Source organism: Zonotrichia leucophrys, chromosome Z (assembly GCF_028769735.1).
Source record: "Zonotrichia leucophrys gambelii isolate GWCS_2022_RI chromosome Z, RI_Zleu_2.0, whole genome shotgun sequence".
Lineage (NCBI taxonomy): Eukaryota > Metazoa > Chordata > Aves > Passeriformes > Passerellidae > Zonotrichia > Zonotrichia leucophrys.
In genome coordinates this window covers 37,183,075-37,208,504 of record NC_088200.1, presented here as the reverse complement: position 1 = coordinate 37,208,504, position 25,430 = coordinate 37,183,075, and the positions used below count along the sequence as shown (strand labels likewise).

Sequence of the window (25,430 nt, the reverse complement as noted above, 5' to 3'; positions counted from 1 at the left end):
TTAAACTCAAATATATCTCTTTTGTCCCATAGTGAATCATGAAAGGAAATACAATTATATATGCAATTAATTTGGATGCTTCTGCTCATCCTACTTACTTCTCAAATAAAAATTAACTTTTAAGTGTTCTTTGAAGTACATTTGGATACATAAGCATCAAATCAAAATAAAATTATCACTTTGTCATTGCTGACTCCTCCAGCTTGAGAGCTGACAGATGCTCAGATGCGGGTTTAAATAAAATGCCTTTAAGAATATTTCAATTTAATCATTAATTAGTTATCTGCATTTACACTATTAATTAGCTACATTTACTGTGTTGTGCTGAAATTACCCATTCTATATGAAGTCTTAAATTTTGTTTTCTTCAGAATGCAAAAGAAGATACTTATTTGTTTATTCATTTTTAAACAGGGCGCTTTTGGTGCTCTTCAGAAGATATGTGAAGATTCTGCTGAAATTTTGGATAGTGATGTGTTGGACCGGCCACTCAATATCATGATACCTAAGTTCTTGCAGTTCTTCAAGCACAGCAGCCCAAAAATACGGTAGGTTTATGAGTTGTACTTACAGTTACCTGTTAAAATTCTTTTACATTAGCAGCAAGGCTGCTGTTTTGTAGATCTCTTTAAAACCTGCTTAGCTATTTTAAATGATCCTGCAGAAACCCACAGAGATTCCATGCATCAGTAATTTTCATTGTATCTTTGAATAAGCTGAACTTAAACTATGGAGCTTATCTTGATAGTTAATACGAGAATCTCACCTCTTCATACAATCAGTAAATGAATCTGAAAATCAAATAGCTTCTTTTAAGTTTTTGCATATTATTACAAAAAATTCAATGCTGTGCTTAGAACTTTTTATTCTGATTAGAAATAACAATTTTACATTCCTTTTGTAATGGCTTCAGCAATGGGAGAGTGAAAATTCTTTTGCTGACAAAAGTTTCTGATTCTGATGGAAGAAAAAATTCTGCATTTAACTGAACTTCCTGCTGAATCAAATTAAATGGATTCATCATCCTTACATTGTAAAACCATATTACTCTCTCCAAAGTAACAGTATAAAACAAAAATTCCAGAATTAAATTGTATTCTGCTAGTATTCATTACAAAGAACAAAAAGCTTTTACCCTGAATTGAGCCAACGGAGTGCCCCTGCCATAAGGAAGGCTAATGGTATCCTGGGCTTGAGTATTGCCAGCTGATTTAGGGGAGGTGATCCTTACCTTATTCTTCCTGGTGAGAACACACTTGAAGTACTGTGTCCGCTTTTGGACTGTTCAGTGCAAGAAACACATGAATATACTGGAAAGACTCCAGCAAAGGGCTGTATCAGTAAGGGTCAAGAGAGCTGGGACACACCAACATATGTAAATACTTAAAGAGAGTGAGAAAAAAAATAGCACAGGTCTTTCCATTGGTGCTCAGTGGCAGAACTAGAGGCAGTGGCCACAAACAGAAACTCAGAAGTTTCTTCTGAATATCAGAGAACAGCTTTTTACTGGGAGCATGACCAGTCACTGGCAGAGGTTACCCAGAGAGGTGGGGGAGTCTCCATGCTTGGAGATGCTCAGTAGCCGGCTGGACATGGCTGTGCGCAAGTGGCTGTAGGTGGCCCTACTTGAGCACAGGCATCGAACAGATGACTTTCAGAGGTGCTTTCCACCCTCAACCATTCTATAATTCTTTGTAATTCTGTGAAATGTGTTTTACCTTCTCTTTGAAATTATATTTGTCAGATTTAAGGTGGCAATTCTTTATTCCCAAGCGTAGTAGATAGTGAAGACCAGGACTAACAATAGAACTCTAATACAGTTTAGAAAGTCATCTATAAAAGATGCTCGATGAAGTCATTATGAAACAAAATGTGAACTTGGTTTTGTGGAAAGATAAACTTAATAATTATCTGGAGCTGGGAGAGAGGCAGAAAAACATGCTTTTTTCCTCACCACACTGTACAGTCTTTTGCTTTTTTCCTGTGTTGCTATGTTCATGGCTTTGGTACTTAAACCAGTTTCAAGTTTAAAGACTACCTGCCTGCCCACAGCCTAGTTTCAGTATGTAGGTATGAAAAGGACTAGTAATATCAGTGCAATACTTTAAATCCACTAAAAGACAATTTTTGAACAATATTTTATGACACAGTCTTTCAAGAAATGTCTAAACAGAACAGAAATTTGAAGTTACAGTAGTAAAAATACTGTAATGACTCTACAAAGGGTTCTACAGGTAGTTTTGACTTATGTCTCTGACTTGAGAATTTGACTTTTGTGTCTGAGAATGAAAAAGACATGTAAGTAATGGCTTTGCATGAAATGGAATAGAAGAACAGTGCTTCATTTCTTAAAATGTTTCTTCCACAAGTGTTGTAGTTTGTATCCAACTGCACGTGTGTTTTTTTTCTAAGCTACATCTATGTTGTAAACACATTCTGGTCTCAGTAAATTGTAAACATACTGCAAAGACAGCTGCATACTTAACAACGAAGAAGGTCAAGCTCTGATACTGCCATATTGACTTGTATGGAATTATTATTATCTGAGAAGATCACAGTCTTAAAATGCTCAAAAAGAACATATATACGGTTCAGAAAAAATATGCCAGCTGTAGTCATCCTAGCCTATTTACTGAATACTTTATTTTTAAATATTTATTAGGTGTATCAAAGTATACCTAATATATAAAAATTACTACATATTAAAATGTAGTTTAGTAATTTTTCTTGGTAATGCTACAGATGCATGGATTTGTTCTCTCTTGCCTTTGAAGATATTTGGTTTATGCTTTTGATTCCTGAGTACACGTTAAAAAATGTTCTAATTCATGAAGCATATATATATTTTAACTGTTTCTGTTGTAGGTCTCATGCAGTGGCATGTGTCAATCAATTTATCATCAGCAGAACTCAAGCTCTTATGTTGCACATAGATTCTTTTATTGAGGTGGGTATATATTCTTGGTTGGAGGTTTAAGTCAAATTACCTATCTGATTTATCAAGAGGTTTGAACTATGTTTTACAACCACCTCTACCCCTAAACTCTCCATTTCATACTGCCCATTCTTAGCTTAAGCCTCCATGAAGTGGAGTTCACTCTATATGCTTGTGCTCAGAGCTAACTACAATGTAAGCAAAAGAAGTAGGTGTATTTCAAAAGATGTTTCCTTTTCCTAAGTAGGGAAAGCTCTTGTTGTGTAAAGGCACAAAAGTAATGGCAGCAGTCTGTCCCATACCTGTCCTGAGAAGTGCATGTCACTAGGCCTGTCTGCCTGTCGGAGTAGTGTTACAGAACTTGGATGAGAAGGTTCTGGGTTCTCTAGAGTATTTTATTTGCTCCTCTTATGTACTGACACTATTTATATTAGGACCAAATATAATCCAGAAGTACTGTTCTTGTGCCAGGGTTAATACACGTTGTCATATTTATGTATAAAAATATACACTGAGAGACTGAAGAGTTAATTTGCTAACACGTATGTCTTTAAAAAATAAAATAGTATTCTAAAGTGTGCGTTGGACAACTACAGAGATACATCTATCTCCTTTAGTCAGCCAGTAATGTAAATTCTAATAAAGTTGAACATGATGAATTGAGGTTTTTCAACTGTTACTACTTTCTAACAGAATCTTTTTGCACTGGCTGGTGATGAGGAGCCTGAAGTACGCAAAAATGTTTGCCGTGCTCTTGTAATGTTGCTGGAAGTTCGAATGGATCGTCTCCTTCCTCATATGATTAGTATAGTTGAGGTGAGTCTCATTTCCTGGATGTTCTGCAGATTCCCCTGTTTGACATTGCAGAAATAATGAATAAAAAGCATTCATCAGAATGTTGTTGCTCTTGCACTTCCTAGGTCTTCGTTTCCCTTTAAGACTGAGATTGCAAAACATTATTCTTATATAATTGCAAACTGACTTTGTATTTCACAGGCAGTGCATATGGCAGTTGTTTATTCTTTGTTAAATCAATTATCCCAGAATGCCCAGGATCACAGCCAGGCATTGCATGACCCTAAGTGCAAAGATTGTGTTGAAAAATGTAGCACTAGTGCTGAAACTGCTGAAGTTTACACATTGAAGCTGTCACTTTTTCGGGTGTGTTGACCATAACAAGGATAAAGCATGTTGTTTTACATTGCTGAGATGCTCTTTGAGCTGTAATGAAAAAGATTGAACATAAATGTTCTATTTTATACAAGTAATTTGTTTTTATATTGTGTAGTACATGCTTCAAAGGACCCAGGATCAAGATGAAAATGTGGCTCTGGAGGCATGTGAATTTTGGCTGACTTTGGCTGAACAGCCAATTTGTAAAGAGGTATTATGTCGGCATCTTACTAAGTAAGTATCAAGAATTACAGCTCATATTTATTTTCAGACAGTCCTCTTAAAATTTCAGCTGACTTGTTCATAGATTCTCTTAGAGACAGTGTATATGGCTTGCAGTATGCTTAGAAGAATTCCATAGCTAGTTCTTGTTCCTAGTAAAATTGAAAAAACTTCTGTCTGTTTCAGACCCCGTGAACTCCAGAAACAATTTAACTGTGTCACTGTAGTACTTACCTCAAATTTAATAAGCTGTTACACTTCACATGAATGCAAAATGCACTTAAGTGAACAACTCTATGTGACATTACCCATAATATCTCATGTATGAACATGTCATCTTATGTAGGCATCTCTATGTAGTGCTTCAATGTGCATTGTCATGCAAAGGGTTCTTCATTTTAAAAAGAGCATAAAATAAAATGACATATCTTGGATTTAGGAATCAATTTTGTATAAATTACTCTTACAAGTTAACTTGAAGAAAGCCTGTACAATTTGTTCCTTCATACTTCTGTAACGTGATGGTTTGATTTTCAAAACCTACTTCTTCAAAGTTTCCAAAAGTCTTCCTATGCCTCAAGAGACAGATCTTTGATTGAATGGGAGTAAATGTCCATGTGTGTAGTGTAAATCTTTTTTTTTTGCAACAGTGCTTGCAATTTCCTCCAGACTAATTTGAAATCTTTTACAACAGGAAATTAGTTTTTCAATGTTGCCATCAAATGAATACTCTCTTTTCATTTATGAAGACTTTTTAAAAATGGATAGAGTTCTCTGAAAATTTTGAGTGGAAGAATAGAATGATAGGAGATGCATCCTTTTCAGCAGAAAATAGCATTATAGATGTGAAGTAATTAAAATAGAAAACATTTTTTTTTTCCTAACCGATTAACAAGTAGAAATTTCGGATTAAAACATGTAGTGTTGCAGAGAAAGACTAGGAGTTAAAACCAGAAGAATGAGTGTTACAAGAAATTATTTTTAAATTTCACAATGGTCTGATTTAATTCCTACTTTTTTAGTTCAAAAGGCAAAAGAAGTCTCTACACACACCACATAGTTAACAGCTACTAGCATTAAATCTCTTTTGGCCTACATGAGCCTTGACACTGCAACAGCATCACACTCATTTTTTTAAAAAGCTTTTAAATTTCTAGAAAAATAAATTATTAAAAGTCACATCATGTTTTCCCCAAAATCTTTCAATGTCATGTATGTTTAAGGCAACTTATTTGTTGGTGAGTCCTGTTGACTAGGAAGCTATATAAACTTGTCAGTATTTGATAATCTTAAAATTTTGTATGTTAAACTAAAAGTGGGACAGGATCTTCTTAAAACTTGTTCATCTGGTTTCTAATATCTGTTCCATTTTATGCCTAGGAACTTCTTTATAAAATGTATACTTCACAAAGTATGCTGCAGAAATGCCAATGATAATATTTATATTTACAATTCCTTCATTTAAGGTTTAGAACATAATGTGGCACTTCAGTGTGTGAATATTAGAGCAAGCTTGATACCTTCAAAAACAATACTCACCTGCAGAACATGCAAGATTGAGTCTGTCATTGTTGCTGTGTCATCCCTGGTTATTAGTTTCATTTGGCTTATATGTGCTTACTCGTTTTTTCTTTTATTGAGGTGAACATGTTTTAATGGGAAGTATTTGACTTTTTTCCTTAGTACTTTTTTAGCTGTACATCTGTACGGTTGGAGCGTTATAGCCATAACCTGTTCATTAATTAAGTAAATCTTAATATGGATTAGTCAAGATTTCTGCAATGTTGAAAGCTTGTCTTACTGAAGAAATCATGAGTTGATAGGAGAGATTGATGTAGTTAGGCCTCTGTCTTTAACAATAGTGAGGTAGAGTCTTCATCAACAAGTAAATAAAGTGACAAGCACTATTGGCAAGAGTCAACTTTTTTTTTATCACACATATTGTAGGAATTTGAGTTCTTACTGAAAACCTGTAGATGTAATTTCTGAAAGGTGCTTCCGAATAAATTAATCTGTTGTGCCATTGGGCTACTTCTATTTAAAGTTTGTCATTTGAAATAACACTTTTTCTCATTACAAAGTATTCATGAATCTTACGACATAGTACTTGGCCTAGGTAATAGCTCTTCTTATCAGGCTAAGGTATTTCTCTTATGCGTTGGGAGGTGAGGGTTACAACCAAATTTATGGCCCATATAAATTCAAACCGTTTTGCTTTTATATGTGTTACTTTATCATGTGTAAATATTTCTTTGTAGGCTGATACCTGTGCTGGTAAATGGTATGAAATATTCAGAGATTGATATTATTCTGTTGAAGGTGAGCAAATGTTTCTTTTACTCTGTTGAATACTTGCTTAGGTTCTGACCTATAAATCAAAATGGTTCAGGTCAGAATGGGCAGACGTAGCCTACCATCTCTTCAGTAGAGAATTAACTTTCTGGGGCAAAGTAGGCTGTTCCAAATACTAAATGCAACTGATGCCATGTTTGCTGGAAAATAACCTGTGGCTCTCCTACTTTGTCCCAGTCTCCTCTCACGCGGCTTAGGCAGAGCTGGGATACTATTACCATGAACTACTTCAAGAATTCAGCATTAAGAAAATGTTCAAACTAATTCTAATGCCTTCCAGGTCGAATACATAGCTTTTTCCATCGCTACCTATGTCTGTGTATCAAAATTTCTGAATCACTTCTTTATATTTCATTCCCATTGAGTAATTTTTTAGCGAGAAGGTTACTTTGGGGGTGAACATACCTCTCTTCCTTGTAGCTTTCTATTGCTTTTCTGGCAAATGCAGCAGTAGAACACTGAAACAGTGGCATCTCTTTGGTTGAGCAGCGCAGGTGGGATGTGAATCTTTTATGCACTTACAAAATCTTGAACTAAAACTGCACTGTTAACTTCCTTAAGCAATACAGTTGAACTAGTTTATCTAATAAAACAATTTGGTGACAGGGGGATGTTGAAGAAGATGAAGCTATTCCAGATAGTGAACAGGATATAAGACCTCGTTTCCATCGTTCGAAGACGGTGGCTCAGCAACACGAAGAAGATGGTATTGAAGATGATGACGACGATGATGATGAGCTTGATGATGATGATACTATTTCTGACTGGAATTTAAGTAGGTGAAAGTAATGTGTTGAATGCTTTGAACAAGAGCTGCTTACATAGTACAAGAACCACAGTAAAAAGACAAGGAATACGAAGGCTTTTTTTTGACTACAAAAAAAACCTGCTGACATAATTGGTGGGTTTGTTGGAGGGGAGAGCCTTTGAGATGTCACTTTGACTTTATAACTATATTGGCAAAAGCTATCCATCTGTAAGCTTATTTTGAGTATGGCAGATCGAGTTACAAATATCTATTTGATACAATTCAATGGAGCTTTCAGGCCTAATGTTTTAATTCTGTGAAATAATAGGAGTCCTGTATCACTTGGTTAAATTCAGTTTAAAAAGAGAAAAAAAAAGCTTTTCACATTGATAACTGGAGCAAGCTTAATTATTGCTGTCTTTAATTTCAGTCTTCCCTCTAAAATTGGTTTGTGTTTGATTTGGTTTGGGTCGTTTTTTATTTCTATTTGAACATTCTACTGCCTATAGCCCTTACAGATATTTCTTTTCTCAGTGAGGAATTTGCTTCTCAGTACAGTACTTTAGTTGTGAAGATAAGAGAGAGCTCTCAGGAAACCAGAGTTCAGATGTCCTGTTGTGGGGGTCATAGGACCTTTAAGTTAATAGGCTATGTTATAAGGAAAGAAAACACCACAAACTTCTTTTTTAAGTTCAGTGACAGAAAATAGCTATTGAACTTCTGACAACTCTGATTTGAATTTGCTTTGCAAACAAACTCATTGTGAAATAATGCTTTGAGATGTGGACATAGCTACATAGGGTCTTTCCTTCCCAAGACCAGAAGTTTTCACAACAGGTGAATTTTACTTCAGGCTTATGGCTGAACAATTTTGAGACATATCTGAAGAGTTATTGCTCTTGAAAATATGCATGCAAATATGCTTGTTTCTGTAAAGCTGCATCTTGGGAAAAAAGTGTAGTTTTATATTCTTAATATTCTTTTTGTCGCTGCTGTGTGTAGAGATTGCAGAATTAAATATGCATTTTCTGAGAAAGAACTCAAATGACATAAGGTGCCCAGTGTGATGCACTGTTTTGATTAAAACGGTGGGAAAGCTGAAGTTGTTCAGAATGGTGGCCTAAAAGAGAAAGAGTAGAACACTTCAGAAATCTGTAATAACATATGTTATCTGGATTTGAAAAAATTTGTATTATCTGAAAATCAGAATTGCATGCCCTATTTTGTATCTGGTGTTCCATATTTGACTTCCAGTTTGAACAGAGATGAAGCACCAGCATAGCTTGACAATTACCACTATTGCTGACTAATGAGACCAGTGCAATTCTTTATGGCAGATTAAGAAAGAATTTATATTAAAATAGCTTTCTAAGAGCTGTGGCTTTGCTCAGGAGCACAGTGGATCCCCCTGTAGTGTAATGGAGTGGAAGTATGTTCCCTCCTAGTGCACTGAGAATCCAGCTCAGAGTTAAAATGGGGATTATATTGCCTAACTACAACTGTTTGTATAATAAGCAGAGATTAACACTGTTAATTCCCTTCAGGGAAATGTTCTGCTGCTGCTCTAGATGTCCTAGCTAATGTATTTCGTGATGAACTCCTACCACACATCTTGCCACTGTTAAAGGAATTGCTCTTCCACCCCGAGTGGGTAGTTAAAGAATCCGGTATCCTTGTTCTTGGTGCAATTGCTGAAGGTAAGGCAACAGTTCATATCAGGTTGCTGATTTTTAAATTGATTCTAAAGTAGCTCAGGTGAATGTATTAATGCAAAAAGTGTGTCTCCTTAGCTGGTTTGGTTTTGGCAATTAATCTCTTCCATCTACTGATAGGTGACTACAGTTATGTTCTTTTTAATTTTCAAATTTATGCGTATTTGGGAGGCTAAACAGATAACATAATTTCTTTTATTTCTCATTTTCTAAACATTACAGTATAGAGGTGTTGATGTCTCTCAAAATACTAACTTGATTTCATAGAAGATAAGTGTTTAATAAATTATATCTTTGGATTTTAAGTGTTTTCAGAAATGGAGAAGACCATTCCTGTGGCTTCAGTGCACTAAGATGCGTTTTTTAGATGGTCCTCCAATTAAAATAGGCTAAATTCCATTCTTATTTACTTACAGTCTTGCTTGGCTTTTGCCTGAAGCTCCAGCATCTCTGATCTCTGTCCCTTTTGCAAGCTGAAGAAGTAGATTTGTGTTCATGCCTGGATTATCTTTTTTTTTCCCTTTCTGTCTAATGAGCATAGTTCTTTTTTACAGTTAATAGAAAAGTTTTAGTTGGTTTTGATATGAAGTCCGGCGAGGTGGAAGTTAGTACTTCTGGCAGATCTCAGTGTCTAATTGCCCTTGCTGACTTGAAGAGTGCAGCTTTTATTTGTGGTCAATATTGGTATGATTTTAGGAAAAATGAAGAAATTTTAATTTCTTAAGGAATCCTTTCTCATGTGATGATTTGTTGTCAAGACAGTCTTTCTCTGCTTGGTGTTTTCTTGCTTTTTCTGAGTAGACTGAAGTAGGAACTTAAAGCTTTAGAAACTTTATTTGTAGTACTTGCTGTACTACATTCAATAAAACCTTTCTGGAGATTGGGGAAGCACTGAAGTAGAAATGTAATTGAAAATAATGTAACTTTAATTGATGATGCAATTGTTATCTAATAATTTTAATATTTTCATTATTATGCAGTGTTATAATAATAATAATTATTATTTATGTAAGAGGAATTTTTTTAGAACGCTAAAAAATATTTTAGTATAAAATCATATAAATTAAAGAGACTTGCTTTGTTAAAATATTTGTATTTTTAATTGCATGTTGTGTTCCTATGTGATAGAGAATGAAAATATGTCTCTCATAGGGAACAGAAAACAGTGGAATTTTTCATTAATTCTGGTAGTGCAATAGCTGTATTTTTCTTTCCAGGCTGCATGCAGGGTATGATTCCATATCTTCCAGAGCTAATCCCTCACCTTATTCAGTGCCTCTCTGACAAAAAGGCTCTTGTGCGCTCCATTACATGCTGGACTCTTAGTCGCTATGCACACTGGGTAGTTAGTCAACCCCCAGACACATACTTGAAGCCATTAATGACTGAGTTGCTAAAGCGTATCTTGGATAGCAACAAGAGAGTACAAGAAGCTGCCTGCAGGTAAGCCAAAGCTTAAGCAAATGTCACTATCCATTACACTGCTTTTTTTCCCATAGGAAGCTATTTTCATGCCCTTATCAGTCAATGCATGACTCCATTTCTAGCTCTTGATGTATTCTTCCTCTTAAAGTAGAGTAGATGCAACTTTCTCCCAAATTGTAATAACATGAAAAAAGTTAATGTCTATTTCTCTTATGCAATTTTTTTGCAGAGTATCTAAAACACCAGCTTAAAAAATTTCTTGTATTAAATTAGCTGTTTGCAACACTTCCTTTCAATATATGCTGTTTCATTTACCAGAAATTTGGTCTTTTTTAAAAATGTCTGTGAACAAGGTCAGAACTGAATACAGTGGAAAGCTGTCCTATCATTAGATTACTTTAAGTATTTGTACTTAGCTTTACCAAAACATTTTGCTTATGATTATTTCAAGGGATATTATCTTTCTCTTGAAATGAGGTGTTGGGAGGTAAAATGCCCTTCTCCTCCATGTCTACTTCTTAAAAACAAATTGATTGCTTAATTAATGGATGCAACATTAATGGAATGGGAATGTGTGCACCCCCTTGTGCATGAAAAAAATTTACATGTCAGTTTTTGTCAGACTGGAGTGCACTCAGCAAGCTTTCAATGTTTCTTCGTGAAGCAGTTACATATGCCTCTGAACACCTGAAACATAATAATAGTAGTAGTAGTAGTAATAATAATAATCATAATAACAGCAACCCCCAAATGTCAATAGTGCCTAAGGAGAGTTATGAGTTCAGAGTTCTTGGGCTAAGCTTTGCTCTAAAGGAAAATATATCCTTGCCTGAGGACAGATACAATGACTTTGTGAAATGTACTTAATAAGATTTAGGAATTAAACCCTGTTTCCTTTTTGTCTCCAAATGTCTGCAAAAATTTGGCTAGCAAGTTTAGGTAGCTTTAACGTCTTCTGTATTTATTCTATTAAAAAAACCCCAAATGGAAAACCCAAGAAACCAAACAAAACAAACAAGGAACCAAAAAAAATCCTCAAAGGAAACTTTTCCACTTCTCCTCAAACTTTCCTTGTCCAGAACTTGGCTGAAAATCTGCATTTAGTCAAACACAGCTGTGTTGTGGTGTAGTTAAATAACCTCACCTGGTGCTTATGATAGATGTGCAATGGGACATGGAAACCAGGAAATCTAGAATGGAAATACTAAAAATTACAATACACTTGATTTTTTTTTTTTATTATTATAAGTGCATTGTCAGAATTGGAGTGTGTTTTGAGATACTTTCTTTTGAGCAGAAATTCACTAAAATTACTGTTACAACTAAAAATAAACTGGGAAACTTCACTGTAAGGAAAATGTAGTTGTCACAAGTCAAAACATATTTATTAGCTTTTTTAATTGTAAGGAAATACAGTGAACCTTCTTGGAAAACAGCAAAGAGCTTCATCCCAGCACTGAGTAGTTGCATACATTGTTTATGTCTACCAAATTGAAGATTGAACACAGGATACTGTATGTTTTTGTTCCTAAACTCAGTATGGTAGCAGATTTCTAACATTCACTTCTGTACTTTCAAGAAACTGCTTCTTTAGGTGGCGACAGACAGAATGATATTTTACTGAAAGACATTTATTTTCCTGCTCAAGTTGTATGCCTTTCTGAAAGAATACTTCATAATAAAATAAAAAATAAATAATTCAATAAATAAAGTAAGAAAGCTAGCTATTTAGAGTTCACAGTTCTCTTTTGTTAAAAAAACTGCATTTCTGTATTTGGTAGCACACAGTGGAGTGTTCATCTCTTGCAGTGGTGCATGCATTTTAGTGCAGATACTAGGTAATAATGATCTTATTGAGAGAGCTAGGCCAGTATATCTTCAATAGCTCAATAATTTTTTCCTTAATGTTTCTCTGAAGCAGTGTCTCTGGTGTGGGGGGATTTTTTTTTTATTTTGTTTCATTTTGGATGGGTTTCCTTAATGCTGCTGCTGAAACACTGGACAGACAAGCTGAAAAGTATCTATGATGTCATGATGTATGCTTTGACCAAGAGCAGCTAAAACTGTTAATCCGCTGTATTGGTTTTAGTTTTCCATGTCTTTTAATGTATTTTTCTATGTCGTGAACAACTGACAGTACAAGGTGATGTTTGCATTGTACTGGCACAGCAGCATCAAAATGTCCAGGTGCAGCTACTGCAAACATTAAAGATAGTGGTCCATTTTTAACTTAAATAATCAGCTTTTGTGGTGCTTCCTTCTATTTTTGTTAGTATATTGTAACTTTTTGGCTAATGCTTTTCTTTTAAGTGGGGGACTCCCTAAGGAATTCTATGGCAATACTTTAAAATTTTGTTCTTCACAATGTAAGAGCTGGATCCTTATGGGAGATTTTGTTAGAAAAGATCAAAGATATTTAAGTACCACCTTTTTGGAAGTATATCTTACATGAATTTGAGGACTTTAATATAGCTTTATGTTTAAACAGATAGAGGTTAAGTAGGGCATTTGGGGGTTGTCTTGCTTCATTATTTCCAAGGTACTAACCTGTTTTATTGTCCTTCAGTGCCTTTGCTACTCTAGAAGAGGAGGCTTGTACAGAGCTTGTTCCTTATCTTGCATATATACTTGACACTTTGGTCTTCGCATTTAGTAAATACCAGCATAAAAACCTGCTCATTCTTTATGACGCTATAGGAACTCTGGCAGATTCTGTAGGACATCATCTAAATAAACCAGTGAGTATACCTTATGTTCTGTAGAAGGACTTACTATATTTTAAAAACTTGTTCAGTGTTTTTTGTAGTGTGCTTTGGATGTTATAAACTAGAAATGCTGATATTTCCGTTTACCTTTTATTGGTACTACATGCTTACTGATAAAATACATAGACTTCACGTAATTCTCCCACTACACAAATATTTGCCATTTTGAATGAACAAGCAAAAGTGTGCGATTTGTTGTGAAATGTGCTGTTCATCATGGTTTTCTACATGCTTCAAGTTTTTTTTAGCTCAGAGGAGATATCACTATAGATACCCCATTTGGACAAAGCACAGATAACACACAGGCGAATGTGGTGGGGTTTTTTTTAGTGTACACATATTAATTAGTAGAAGATGTACCTGTCATGTATTTGCATCTTATGATGGTTATTGAGACTTGTTTTATTTCTCTGTAGTGCATCAAATTACATATATGCCCTAGAAAAAAACTATTTTTCATTGTTTCCATTTTACTTGCCATCTGGACCCCACACCAGCAAAGGACCTGTTTTGCAGTCTCTCTCTGAGCCTGGCAACCTTGATATTTTACAGTACCAGGAGGAAGCTAAATGGCAGCTCCTGATGAGGGTGGGACTTTTTTTAGTCAGTTAGAATTTTGTACCTTTGGACATAGCAAAAGCAGTTGCCTCTTTGGATATCTTCTGCAAGCAACAGCACTTTAGAGATGCCTTGATTAGTGTCCTTGTGACTGTGGCTGTGCAGTGGCAAGGAATCCAGCTTTATATAGAGGGGCTAAGTGCCTTCTTCTTGAGAGATAGGAAATTACTTTCTTTGTGGATTGTTAGTTTGAGGAAGAAGTTTCAGAACTTGTGGTCATGGATCTAGGGTTGTAGCATCAGGGCAGTAGAAGATGGTTGAGAATAGCAGATGGCACATCTAGAGCCGCAATGTAAATATAAAAATGTTTTCTGCACGCCTTGTGGCAATCAGATAGATAACCTGGGCAGGTATGCTAAAACCAAACCTGGAGGAAAATATTCCCTTTGTAAAGGTACTTATGTGCTTTAGGAAAAAATATCAAATGCAAATTGTAAAATCTAATATTAAAATATTTCTATGAATTGCAACAGTGATTGAATTATAGTACACCTGTCTGTTCCTTCATTTGAAAAAGTAGAATATATCTCAGTTCATTTTAAACTTTGAAATAGAATAGTATGCAGTAAAGTGTTTTAGCAGCATTCTCATTCTAAACAGGAATATATTCAGATGCTAATGCCTCCATTAATCCAGAAGTGGAACATGCTGAAGGATGAAGATAAAGATCTCTTCCCTTTATTAGAGGTAAATGTTAAAATGTGAATATTTTTTATAAAGTTTTCTAGAAACTAATTTTTTTACTAAAAGTGTTCCTCCTAGGAAACATGACTATAAAAGCGGACATTTTTAGCTATTTTCCATTAGGGAAAAAATATTCTGACCGTGGTAAGAAAATTTTATGACTGAATAAATATCCTTAGGTTTAGCAGAAATAATTTAGGTTTTTTTTCTGCCATTTTGGAGTGTTTTCTTTGATAGGATTCTTTTACAAAAAAAGGATTCTATCCTCCTTTTGTTCTTGTCTTCTCTCTCCTTGCTCTCCCTTCATCCCTCCATTAAAACTATTGTCAGACAAGCTGAAGGTATGAACCAGGCCATGTAGTTTAATGCTCTCTACTTGCTGAGTGTGAAGCACCTCTAGAGGAAAACACCTCTAGAAAAATTAGTTTTGTAACTCTTAGGTTATATTAGGGCTTGTTTATGGTCAAGATACTGCATCTTAGTGTAAGTGCTGTCTGAACTCTTGTTACTGGTTTTGTATGCATTTTCTTGGCTAACTCTTAAGAAGATGCTGCTGCTGAGAAATTTTCTCAGCTGGTGTACACAGGAGCAAGTAACAACTTCTGATAGTTGCCTTGGCTCAGCTAAATCAATACTGCCTTTCTAGGTTGTGTTTGCTTAATCAGTTAAATGTTGGTGTACTTAAAATCCTAAGTTCCATATTCCTTCTCCCAAGTAAAAGACTCTTCAGGCATGTGAAGAAAAGTAGTGACTGCTTTCTCTCTCTCCATTTTTTTTAATTCCAGTGCCTGTCGTCAGTTGCTACTGCCTTGCAATCTGGCTTTCTTCCATACTGTGAACCTGTGTACCAGCGCTGTGTAAATCTGGTGCAGAAGACACTTGCACAAGCCATGGTATTTTGCTATAACTATTCCAATGTTACTTCGCTAAACCAAAGTGTTAGCTATGTAAAATTAGAGATGTGCAGGGGAATTGAATATCTGCATGAAGGTGCAGTTATGCAGCTTTTTTATTGTACTCCTGAGAAAATCTAGTGTAATTTTGAAAATGTGTACTTATTTGTTGCAGTTGCATAATGCTCAACCAGACCAATATGAGGCTCCAGATAAAGATTTCATGATTGTGGCTCTTGATTTACTCAGTGGTTTAGCTGAAGGACTTGGAGGCAACATTGAACAGCTAGTGGCTCGCAGCAATATCCTGACATTAATGTATCAATGCATGCAGGTGAGATGATAAGCTATCTGATCTACACATTTCCTTTATTCAGAGAATCAGAAACTCTTTTAGAATTTTAACTTTTTTCTTCCTCTTTTTAGGACAAAATGCCCGAGGTACGGCAGAGTTCTTTTGCCTTGTTAGGTGACCTGACAAAGGCATGTTTTCAGCATGTTAAACCTTGCATCGGTATGTTTCTTTTACATGTTTATTAACTTGTTTTTCAAATGTCTAAGAGGTTGTATTAGCCATTGTTATGCACCCTGTCCTGTGGGTTGCCTTTTTATGGTGTGATACATGGTAATTTTCTGCAAAAGTCTGTAGTCTTTTGTCCCTTTAATTGTTTGTTAAGAAAGTATGTTCCTATTTTTATGGACAGTGCAAAAGTTCATTTTTCTTCTTTATTTTTATAGCTTTTTTTGTTCTATTTGAATTTATTTTTAAGTTAAAATATGCCTAATATAAATCCAGAAATGGGGTAGAGAATAAGGTTTCACTTTGTTTTTCTGCTTTTGAGATCTGTGGAAAGGAGCATCAGTGATACGCTTCCACAATGTTTGGTCTTTCTTCCCCCATATAGTGTTGAGATGCACTTGCCAGATGAGTGTTTGGATAGGCTTGGAATTTAAAATTATTTGACAGATGTTATGGTGACCTTTTCAACTCACTTTTCTTAAAATTTAATCAAAGATGTAATTGCCTTCTAGTCTTTGTTGTTTTTTCAGGGGTAGCTGAATACGTGGTTATCCCAGTGATTTGGGGGATGTTCAGTCATATGATAAAACTAGTGCTTGTAGCTGTGGTTTTTTTCTTCTCTTCCTCTCTCTCCTCTCACCTGAGAAAGGGAAGGAGAGAAGATTTCTATGTAAAAGTTACATAAATGCTTTTAGGAAGATTCTAAAATCATAATTTGAAAATATTTGAGTTTATCTGCTTAGGTTCTAAATTCCAGGTTAATCTGATAAATAGCTGGAATATAGCTCTTGTTAATCTGAATGTAACACTTTCCAAGTATTTAAATAAGATTACATTATCTTTTTCTTAAACATCCCTTCCTTCCCCACCCCCCCACAATCCTAACGTAATGAGACAAGATGGTTTTATTGTATGATGAGTTTTCAAACTGTTGTTGTTTCTAGCTGATTTCATGCCAATTTTGGGAACCAACCTAAACCCTGAATTCATTTCTGTGTGTAACAATGCCACCTGGGCAATCGGAGAAATCTCTATCCAGATGGGTAAGATTTAATTTTTTTTTTTAAATCTCCGCACACATTTGGAATTATTTGTCTGGGTGTTTTGGGTGAATTTTTTTAAAGTGATGCCTTTACATTAATATTTAAATTACATATGTGATCCTTGTCCTTGTTAGTAAGTTACATGTACATGTTCTGTTTATATTATGTATATTAATGGTCATTTTCTTCTATTTTTTTTAATTGTTGTTTCAGGTATAGAAATGCAGCCTTATATTCCAATGGTCTTGCACCAGCTTGTAGAAATAATTAACAGACCCAACACACCAAAGACGTTGTTAGAGAACACAGGTACCCAAAAAACAACCTGTACATGGTGAAGGGAATGAAAAGATTTTTTTTTTTTAATAATTATTTTTTGAAATTGCATAGGGGAGCCACACCAGAACTGATTTTGTTATGTATTTGGCTTTTATAAGCAAAAGCAACTCTGTTTTGCACAAGCTCTTACAAGTCTCAGTCTTGCAGCAAATCATATATCTAGATTCTAATTGCTTTCTCTTTTTATAACATTTATTATATCTATTTCTCATCTATTTAATCATTATTCCAGTTTTATTTATGTATGAAATATGACAAATGTATGCAGTAACACTTAAAACTTAATTTCTCACTGATTTTGATGTATGCATGTCCTTACACGTGTACTGTATATATATGTCTAATGTTGGAAAAAATTTAATTGGCCTATATAAAACAATGAACTCTTTGACTTTACAAAAAAGTACACTTTTATTGTAGGATAAACTTACAATATCATACACAAAAATCTAGATCTGTGATGGCAGTTTTACCACAACATAACTGAAATAATGTTTAATTTCTGTTACCTGGTCACTTAGTAGCAAATTCCTGAAAAGAATTCAAATAATGGCATGCATATTTTAAGTTCTGACTTTGCATTCCAAATTGGGAGTAATTCCCAAATGCCTTACTGAATTGGAATTTCTGAGGCTTGTTTCTTTTGCATTCATAGAGGGCTTGTTCTGGTATGAAAAGCACCTTCCGTACTTGAGCAAAAAATTATAGATAATGCGATGGGTTTATTGTTTACTGTTTTACTAATTGAGGATTTTTTTTCCTTCTGTTTGAAAAACATCTTGTAAGCAAATGACAGTTTAGTTGCTATTTCTGACATGGTTGGATATGATGCAAGTACAATGGTTCAGTTATATTTTTGAGCAGATAAGAGATAATTTGGAGAGAGATTTTTCAAAGCATTTTTTTCTTTCTGTATTCTCTAAACTTAAAAGCTGCACATTCTCTGCCCCTCTATCTCATTTAGTATGGAAGGTGAACTTGAAGGAAAATTTACCTAGTTTTATGGCATATCATAGGGACTATTTTTGAAAAGAAAATTTTGAATCAAATACCTAGATACGAAATACACCATGGAATAGTGTAATAGAACAGTATAATACTGTACTAGTATAACCGTATAAGATTTTCTTACCCCTGCCCTGATTCTCCTCCTCTGCACTGATGGATGTGTAATACCTGTAACTGAGAGGCATCCAATAGTTTTAAATGTATGTGTGCTTCCATCATTAAGAGAATTTTTGGAAGCATCTGAACATTGATTTTTTTTTTCAATTATCTTAATAATTATTTTATATGTGGATGGATAACTGCAAATAAATGTTGAGTGTGGTGTACTTATTACAAGTTTGTTGTGGGATATTTTGTTGTGTGCCACTACTATGTGCAAGAATAGTACTGGTTTTGCTGTAGCTTGCTGTGTAATTAATTATTAAGACAATTGTGAAAACACACTTCAACAGAGATTTTTTTTTTCCTTGTTCAGGCTGTAGCTGTAAGAATTTACAGATAAATCTTAAAATTGTATTTTCATTTGAACTTCAGTGAAGTTTTGTAAGATGCTAAAAAATTCTAGACACTATGGAAGTTGAGTAATACCAGTACATTAACAGTGAGCTGCATCACATGAAATTAGCATGTTTGAGACTGCTAGTATATCCTACACCAAACTTTTATTTGAGAAAGCATCATCTGCTTTATTGCATGTTTCATGAAACCGTTCACAAATGCCTGTTAATTAGAGTGTTGCATAGTATGTCCCTTGAACATAGGTTTCCTTTTTCCGCTTCATACAGATCTGCTGGATTTTAGTATTATTCATGTATTTTGCTTCAAGTAATTCTGATACATTATTCCCCACCCTCTCCTTTTTCTAAAGATTAATCTTTCGTGAGTTGAGCAAACACCATTAAAACACATTTGCATCATTATACTTTCTTTGGTCTGTCCCTCGGAACAAAGAACCAAACTAGCTGATCATGTGGTGAAGCAATTTTGCTTTTTGTATGTCCTCATGCTTTGGTATCAGAAGTCAGATTCTTGTACATCTTATGAAGAAAATTTTTGTGAGCAGAAGTACTAGGATTGATGAATTAATGTTCTGCAGTCAGTTGCTTTGAGTTAGCAACCATTTTTAATTAAATTGTGAGATTATGAAGAAGACATAAACATTTGAGAAGTGTTCCATCCACTTAGGATTTTCAGACAGACCACAATATATTTATGTAAAAATATTTGGAAATGTATTTTTACTGATAGATTAGGTCTGTAGAAACCTTGAATTCTAAATATTGGATAAAATAAAATGTTTAGAATACTTGATACTAATACTGAAAATTATTAATTTCCTTTTTAAAAAAAACATCCATTATAGTACATTTCAATAAAGACTTCATATGTGTAGAGGTAAATTTACTGTAAATGATTTCTCTAAAGAGGGACCGAATGACTGCTTACATCAGAGAGCCTTTGAATTTAAAATTGTGTTTTTGGTGTTCTCTCATACTTCTTTAATTTTTTCTTTTACCTTGGAGAGTATACCATATATGTTGCTGCCTCTTATTTAGGGGGTGGTAATAAACAGCACTGGTGAAATCTTATGTTTATTATCATACACAGATTCTGTTGGTTTCTGTTTCTGAGTTATTTGTTGTTTTTTCTTTATTTTTTCTCCTCCCCCCTCATTTGCTCATGTCTTGGTTGGCGTTTGGTGGTGTATAACCGTGATTGCGTTACCTTAGCAATAACAATTGGTCGTCTTGGTTACGTTTGTCCTCAAGAGGTGGCCCCCATGCTACAGCAGTTTATAAGACCCTGGTGTGTATTATTCAATCTTTTTTTTTTAATTCATTTTTCTTCACTCTCTTTCTTTCTTTCTTTCTTTCTTCTCTCTATCTCACTTTTAGATATATTTTCAGTTGGTTACAAAATCTCAATCCTTAATCATTGCCAACCATGTGACTAATCTTGTCCTATCAGGTTTGTGAGTTTTTAGTAGCACCGTCATGTATTCTTTATGTTGTGGCTAACGACTAATTTATGCATGGGATAAGATTGTCACATGCTTGCTGTGTTAAAGCTTGACTATGAAAGAGCATTTTAAAATCCACCAGAATGATAATACAATGCATGCAAATATTGTAAAATTTATACTGTGCATTACCTAAAATTCAGTCTGAGGCTTGAAATGCTGTAAGGAATATATGTTTATAGATTTGTTACATATAAAATAGCTTGCTTGCTGCTGTAAAAGTTCAATAACTGTTCTGTAAGTGGTATCTGACATAATTCATACTGTGACAGTATTTTATGTTCTGCTTCTAATAATGATAGTTTCTATAAGTATTTCAGATACATGTTTCTTTTGTATTTAATGGAATAGAGGTCACACTTTCTGACTACACTACAACAAAAAGCCAGATTCTGGAGGTGATGCCTAATGGTATTACGCTAGTAAAAACTGTGAAACAAGTGTTTTTCTAAGTGTTAAAAATTGTGTTTCAGATAATCTTATCAGTGTGACTTATTCCATCAGATACTGTCATCTAGTTTTGACTTGGTTGAAGAAAAGTAAGTGATCTTAAGTTTTGCTTTCCAATTTGTTAGGTGCACCTCTCTGCGAAACATAAGAGACAATGAGGAAAAGGATTCAGCATTCCGTGGGATATGTACCATGATTACGGTCAACCCCAGTGGCGTAGTCCAAGTAAGATACATTAATAGATGCTAACTTTACTTACATGAAATTTAGTGAAAGCTGTATATGGAGTATGAAAAAGTTTACTTTGAAGAGATTCTCTGCAGTACGTGATGTAGCTTTATTTTGAAGTCAAGGAACCCAAAATGTTTATATTGTGAATGATGTGTGTCATGATCCTTCAGTAATTGTCAGCTAAAAAGGAAAGGGGAGAAGTACTGTTAAAATGAGTTTTTCTCTTTTACTTGCAATGAATATGTAAATAATGAACTTCGATTAAAATAACTGTATTTTGATACTCCTGTCAGGTTGTGGTCAGGATCTGTATGCAAATATAAGGTAAAAGTTGACATTCTTAGACCCATTTTCCACATGTAACCTAGGTTTTTAAAACAAGAACAGAACAAAACCAGTAACCACCTCTTTGTTCTTAACAGTTGGGTAGGGAATATTCTGTTTCTGTTGGATCAATTTTTCCAGGAGTCAGCGTGACTATGAACATGCATCTCTTTAAAAGAAATGGTACAATTGAAGAATAGAATATGACTTGATCTTTAGTCTCCACATCTCTAAAGTAAAGCTGTATCAATGTAATGTTTTTTAAGAGGAAAACAAAATTGATCTTTCCCTTTTCTCTGCCTGGGATTCTTCTTCCTGAAACATAAGAATTGAGCATTTGCCTTGTTCTGAAATGTGTGGTTCCTTTCATTTTGGCTTTATTCTGTCCTTTACATTTCAGTCTTCTATTGTCTGTTCAATCGCGTAGCTTACAGAGAGGGGTTAAATAAGGACCCATTTCATTAACTCATCTTTTCTCTCTAATCATCCTCAGTTCCTATTTCTTGCATTAGCAACATTATTTTTAAAGACTGGTGTTCTGTTGGTGTGGGAGGAGGTAATGCATGACAGCAGATGAATGGGGTATAGGGATTTTGAAGTGGCTTTAGTTTTGAACCTGTATGATAAATGTTCTCTGTGTCCCAGAAAAAAATTACTTTAAGGAATAAAACAGATTTTTTTTCCCTGACTGGAAATGTGTGAGAGATACATTTGTTGCTTGTGAGTAAAGGAAGTAGATATTGCATTTGTAGGTGTACTGAAAGAAATAAAGTTATACTAGTGTGGTGCAGAGGGGAGAGTTATGGTTGTTTTCACTGTGGTTTAATCTGAGATACTCAGCAATTTCTGTAACTGAACATTTAGGCATGCAGTAATTTATCATTGTCTGAATTAAGTGGAAAATAAATACATAAAAGCAAAAGCAGTTGTAAATTAGTATCAAAGACCATCCACTTCACAGAACAATCAAGCATTGTTATCAGATGTATAAATTGAGGTTTCTAACCTATATGATTGTTTAATCTTGTAGGACTTTATTTTTTTTTGTGATGCTGTTGCATCATGGATTAGCCCAAAAGATGATCTTCGAGACATGTTCTGTAAGGTAAGGTTGCTAAGATAGTTGTATATCCTAGTGGTAGTTGTTTTACATCCTCTGGTTTCTTTCTTTCTGTTTCACTTTCTAGTAAAAGTGCTTTCTAGCACTTACTGTGTTTGTGGTCATGGAGACAAAGCAACGTGAAAATCCTGACTTCTTTTTTTAACCTGTGTCTTCTTATATGCATTTGGATTATTCCAAACTTTTTTAAATAGTTGCAAAGTTCACTTAAGGTGTTTTTTTAAGTGATAATGATCCTCAAACAGTTTTCCAGCCTGCTATGTTTTTCCTGCATTTGGAAGAACAGGCAAGTTTGTACTACATGTAAGACTTTTTTTTCAGGAAATGAGATTTGTATGGTTCGAGACTGTTTTTTGCCACAAAGATGGCTACTTTTGGAGACCTACATAAGTTTCAAATTAAAAATATCCTAGTCTTATCTTGTTTCTCATAACTCCTGCTGAAAATAAGAGATTGCTTAATCCTCCCCAGAATCCCTCTTGGTTGAGTAAGTTTCAAGAAACTAACATGCGGCTGTACCAAAGAATGGGTATAAGAATTTGCTTATCCCTAGGCAAAGCATCAGTAGAATTTAAACTAAAGGACTGTTTGCCTTGTATTGAGTTAGTAAAAAACAAAAAAGCCTTACCCAGAATGCACTACACTGTATTTTGGAACTAGTGTCTTAAATGAAAAAAAAAAAAGGAAAGAGAGAGAGAGAGAGAAAGTGATTTACCTCACAAGCTCTAAAGTGAAATCCCCATTTTCAGGAAGTTCTATGTCAAAAGTAAGTTCATGATATTCTTAAAGCAAAAGTTTTTTGCTTTATTCATAAGTACTTATTCATAAGTACTTATATTCATGGATAAGTACTTCATAAGTACTTCATAAGTACTTATTCATAAGTACTTATTAGTCTCATGGATTGGTATTGGCACTTCTTCTTCAATTAATGACATGTGTGAGCATCAAATCAGAAACTAGAACTTTTTTATCCCATCTTTAAGAGTAAAGGCAGAAATCTTGCTGTCCTAGTTAGTCTCTCAGATAACCGGCTTCCTTCCAAGGAACATTAGATCTAGAAAAGGTGCAGCTATGAGTATTCTAACATCAGCAGAATGAAACAGCAAGTACAACTTAAAAAGGGGTCCTGGATAGAGTCTGTGATGATTGACCAAAGCAGTCTCACTGCATGTTTTTGCACCAATCCTTCAGCAGGTTAAACTCCTCTTTTTTCTTTCCTAAGTGATCCATTTGGGAAACAATGCATTCAAATCTAAACAGAGTGGTTCTTGGTCGCTTGGCAAAAGGACATCCTTGCTTTTTTAAGCAAGCAATTTTAAAGTAGTTTTGTGCGATTTGCCTTACAGAAAAGGAGACAAAGCTTTCTTCAGTGATAACACATAGGGTTTTTAGACAACTTCTTCATGAATATGTGATTGCTGTAGTCCAAGTAGATGTTTTCAAACACTAATTATGACTTCAGGAACAAGGGAAATAAACTGGATTTATCCAGGTTTTGGGATTTTCTTTAAAATTTATTTATTCTTTAGTACTAGAACTGCAAGAAAAGATACTTTCAAGAGCATGGATAGATGAGGTGCCAGTGTCAAAATCTGACTCATAACCTTTTGTCTATCACTGAGCATTCTTAGATTTTTCAGCTGGTTAATATGAAACCATTTGGGTTTAGGAAAGAGCCTGCTTGTGAGAGGGAGAAAAGCAGTAAGTTAACTGGTTGCCTATAATGCCGTTACCACTACATCTGTTTAAAAGCAGATCTGCTTGACAGTCTTGTGTTGAACTTGTTACCATGAGCCTGAATTTTGACATTACCTTTTATTTGGGGATGTGTTCATGACAGACTGTTCCACAATTCTTTACACTGAATGTAAAAAGGGAAAACAAAACTTCAGATTTTCTTGGTATAATTTTCTGTGAGGAACAATAATTCTTTCTGCTTTTGTCCTTTCTAATGCTTTGCTTTTACTTGCTGTTTTAAGGGATAACATACTAAGATTTATTTTTTTTTTAATACCGTAATTTCATTTTCAGGTAGTGTATTACATCCAACAGTCCAAACAGAAACCTGTAGATTACTTGTTTTCCTCTTTCACTGGATTTTGAATGTCATTGACTGTGGATCCCTGTTATTTCAAAACAAAGAAGGTTTTAAGAGCTTCATTTTTAGTGAAGTTGTCTTAGAGGTTCAATGCTGAAAACAGAGTTCTCAAAGATTTTATATTTGTGCTAGACAGGTATTCATTCTATTAAAAGATGGCTGCCATTTAACTCAGCTTCCCACAACATACTTCACATCTGTTAAAAAATAAATATGAACAGAGTAGTCTTAAAATATATGTCGGATGGATGGATGGACGGACGGACGGATGGATGGATGAAAAATGAATTGAAAAAATTTATAATTAAACATTCTAAAATGGCTTAACCCTAGGTTTTAAGTTACCTATTAAAAATATATATGAATACGTACACTACTTTCTTTGGGTTCTTTATGTATTCTTTATGTCACCTTTAAAGAAATACATTAGAAAGACCTTGCTCTACTTCTTTGCTTCTTTGTAGCATTTCAATATGATATTGAAGAATTCAAATTGCCACATGTACAACTCAGCAGTTTGTGGCTTACAGCATATGAGGCTAGTAAATAATGTAGCCTCTATTTTTTGCTTATTTTGACTTCCCCTTTCTCATTTGTAGATTCTTCATGGATTTAAAAATCAAGTTGGGGATGAGAATTGGAGGCGTTTCTCTGACCAGTTTCCTCTTCCCTTAAAAGAGCGCCTTGCAGCTTACTATGGAGTTTAACCTCATGCACTGTAGCTGCAGTCCCGTAATTAGAGGTAAG

General features: G+C 34.6%; 1 protein-coding gene across 3 annotated transcripts in view; it reads left to right on the top strand.

Moving 5' to 3' along the window:
• The window catches only part of TNPO1 (transportin 1), a 73,447-nt gene that overhangs the window by 40,904 nt on the left and 7,113 nt on the right, over positions 1–25,430 (top strand). For all 3 annotated transcript variants that reach the window (XM_064735416.1, XM_064735417.1, XM_064735418.1), the window contains 19 exons: positions 415–548; positions 2,866–2,947; positions 3,629–3,751; positions 4,224–4,342; positions 6,589–6,649; positions 7,289–7,457; positions 8,975–9,127; positions 10,360–10,585; positions 13,134–13,305; positions 14,551–14,637; positions 15,420–15,527; positions 15,703–15,861; positions 15,954–16,041; positions 16,992–17,090; positions 17,304–17,399; positions 20,168–20,243; positions 21,033–21,132; positions 22,493–22,567; positions 25,283–25,425. In XM_064735416.1, the coding sequence (XP_064591486.1) occupies positions 415–548; positions 2,866–2,947; positions 3,629–3,751; positions 4,224–4,342; positions 6,589–6,649; positions 7,289–7,457; positions 8,975–9,127; positions 10,360–10,585; positions 13,134–13,305; positions 14,551–14,637; positions 15,420–15,527; positions 15,703–15,861; positions 15,954–16,041; positions 16,992–17,090; positions 17,304–17,399; positions 20,168–20,243; positions 21,033–21,132; positions 22,493–22,567; positions 25,283–25,390 (2,235 nt within the window). In that variant the 3' untranslated portion in view covers positions 25,391–25,425. The remainder of the gene's footprint in view (positions 1–414; positions 549–2,865; positions 2,948–3,628; positions 3,752–4,223; positions 4,343–6,588; positions 6,650–7,288; positions 7,458–8,974; positions 9,128–10,359; positions 10,586–13,133; positions 13,306–14,550; positions 14,638–15,419; positions 15,528–15,702; positions 15,862–15,953; positions 16,042–16,991; positions 17,091–17,303; positions 17,400–20,167; positions 20,244–21,032; positions 21,133–22,492; positions 22,568–25,282; positions 25,426–25,430) is intronic.